Raw genomic sequence first — 1,974 nt, forward strand, 5'->3', positions numbered from 1 at the left:
TGAGTTGTGTTGGTTTCAATTGGGTTGAATTGAGTTGTCTTGGTCATGCTCCCTACTCTGGTTTATATAGTCAGGGAAAGGAGGAGTTGTGCTTTACTCCTGAGTACAAATGACTAAGAATTGTCCTTCTGGTAATATTCGGGGTAAATTTTCCTAACTTATAAATACCTTCCGTACATAAAGATATTATTTTTAGAAGATAATCTAATTCATTGCAGTTTGATTAACCCACCGAAGGATCCCATGACACATATCAAGTGTATGTATCATGCTTGGATTCCTACCGTGCTTCTAGTAGTATCCGTACTTATGTATTTGTACAATACTTGCCACTATATAAAGTCAAATTTAGTTGTCAAAGCTACTTTTCAAAGACTGCAAAATGTCAATAACGGCATACTATAAAAGAGAACATGAGTATTTTCTCTGCTAAAATTAAGTGGAGGTAATCTGAATTTCGACAAAAACAGGGCAGGCATTAATGCTCAGATAAGAAATGCTTCAGGCCTTTGGTGAGGCATTAACTACAATAACAATAGCATTGGCCACAATTATACCAGGAAATTAATGCATTTACCTCAGGATCACTACAGAGCAAACTGAATTCTTATCTCCTCGAGCCTCCCTCGGCTATATAAAGGGCCCCAAGTGCAACCAGACCTTCACTCCGATACAAAATCAACCACATATATCGAGCTCACATTACATCCGAATAACACAGCACAGAGGGAAAGAGAAATGGCTTACGGGGCCAAGGCTACCATCTTGCTCTTCCTTGCCGCTCTTATAGGCTTTCATGTACAAGCAGGTAATATATTCTGCAAGCATAATGCTTCTAAATAAAAAAATGCAATGTTTAACCACAGTTGGTGGTCAATCATTGTGAACGATATGATAGAGCCGCCAATATAGTGGCTTCATTGGTCCTAGCTCTGTTTTTGGAATTTTACTCATTATGTAAGTGTTTCATGTCCGAGACGTTGTAGATCAAGCTATTGCGGGCTATTTAGAACACCAAATAAAGTGATAGACATTTCTGACAGCCACAAAAACATTTGCAGGTAATGCTCAGGGTGGTTGTCAGCTGTCAGACATAGTCATCACGCAGAAGAACACAGGAAAGGTCGTGGAGGGCCAGGCGCAGTACCGTGTGACCATCGAGAACAAGTGCTCATGCTCGCAGGCCAACGTCAAGGTGCGGTGCTTCGGTGTTCATAGCGTCGAGCCAGTAGACAAGAGCAAGATCCGCCCCATGGACAGTGAGCTTTGCATCATTGTAGATGGGAAGCCGATCACCAAGGGGTCTCCGGTGACCTTCACCTACGCCGCAAAGACACCTCAGGACTTCCCTGTCGTCAATGCCAAGCCACAGTGCTGATTAGATATAGAGTCCAGGAATACGTTGATCCTGAAGAGAGATTAACTCATTTCAGTATGCATGGTTGGACTGGTCGATATGACCTAATTTTGTCTGTTCGTGGTAATATGATGAGATTGTGAACAAGGAGGAAATAAAATCTCTGTTCATCTTGAAATTTGAAACTATAATTTTTGTCTGTTCGTGGTAATAAGAGAAGGAATTATCAATTTCTAGAACACAACAACCCGTGGTTCACTTTACCAGCGAAAACCAGTGGTAAACCGGTTTTACTAGCGGATACTGGTAAAAAAACAAACCGGACAAATTTTTTGGATCAATTTGAATTTTATGTATATAGCATTAGAGTCATAGTATATTACACGAATTAACATCTAACATGCATGTAGGTTGCAAATCAAAATTTTGAATTTGAAGCCATCTCTCGTAAAGTTCTCTACATTCTCAAAAAGATTGGACCCCTGTAAAATACACTTACCGATAATATTTAAATTTTATTTATTTAAATTTATTTAAATTTGTTTAAATTTATCCGATAAATCCGGTATCTTCGAGAAATTTGATTTACCGGTTACCTCTGGTAAATTTATTTATTT

General features: G+C 39.1%; 1 protein-coding gene across 1 annotated transcript; it reads left to right on the top strand.

The window, feature by feature from the left end:
- Nucleotides 1-738: 738 nt before the first annotated feature.
- LOC133923155 (TPD1 protein homolog 1-like) lies at nt 739-1,378 on the top strand. The gene is made up of 2 exons (XM_062368591.1): nt 739-808; nt 1,062-1,378. The coding sequence occupies exons 1-2, from the start codon at nt 739-741 to the stop codon at nt 1,376-1,378; spliced, it is 387 nt and encodes a 128-aa protein (XP_062224575.1).
- Nucleotides 1,379-1,974: the final 596 nt, after the last annotated feature.

The sequence above is a fragment of the Phragmites australis genome, chromosome 6, assembly GCF_958298935.1.
Source record: "Phragmites australis chromosome 6, lpPhrAust1.1, whole genome shotgun sequence".
Lineage (NCBI taxonomy): Eukaryota > Viridiplantae > Streptophyta > Magnoliopsida > Poales > Poaceae > Phragmites > Phragmites australis.

Excerpts from the sequence above, each read along its gene's own strand:
- LOC133923155 (XM_062368591.1), top strand. The coding sequence starts at position 739 with ATGGCTTACGGGGCCAAGGCTACCATCTTGCTCTTCCTTGCCGCTCTT. Across the intron at positions 809-1,061 it reads AGGCTTTCATGTACAAGCAG|GTAATGCTCAGGGTGGTTGT; the intron begins GTAATATATTCT and ends AAACATTTGCAG.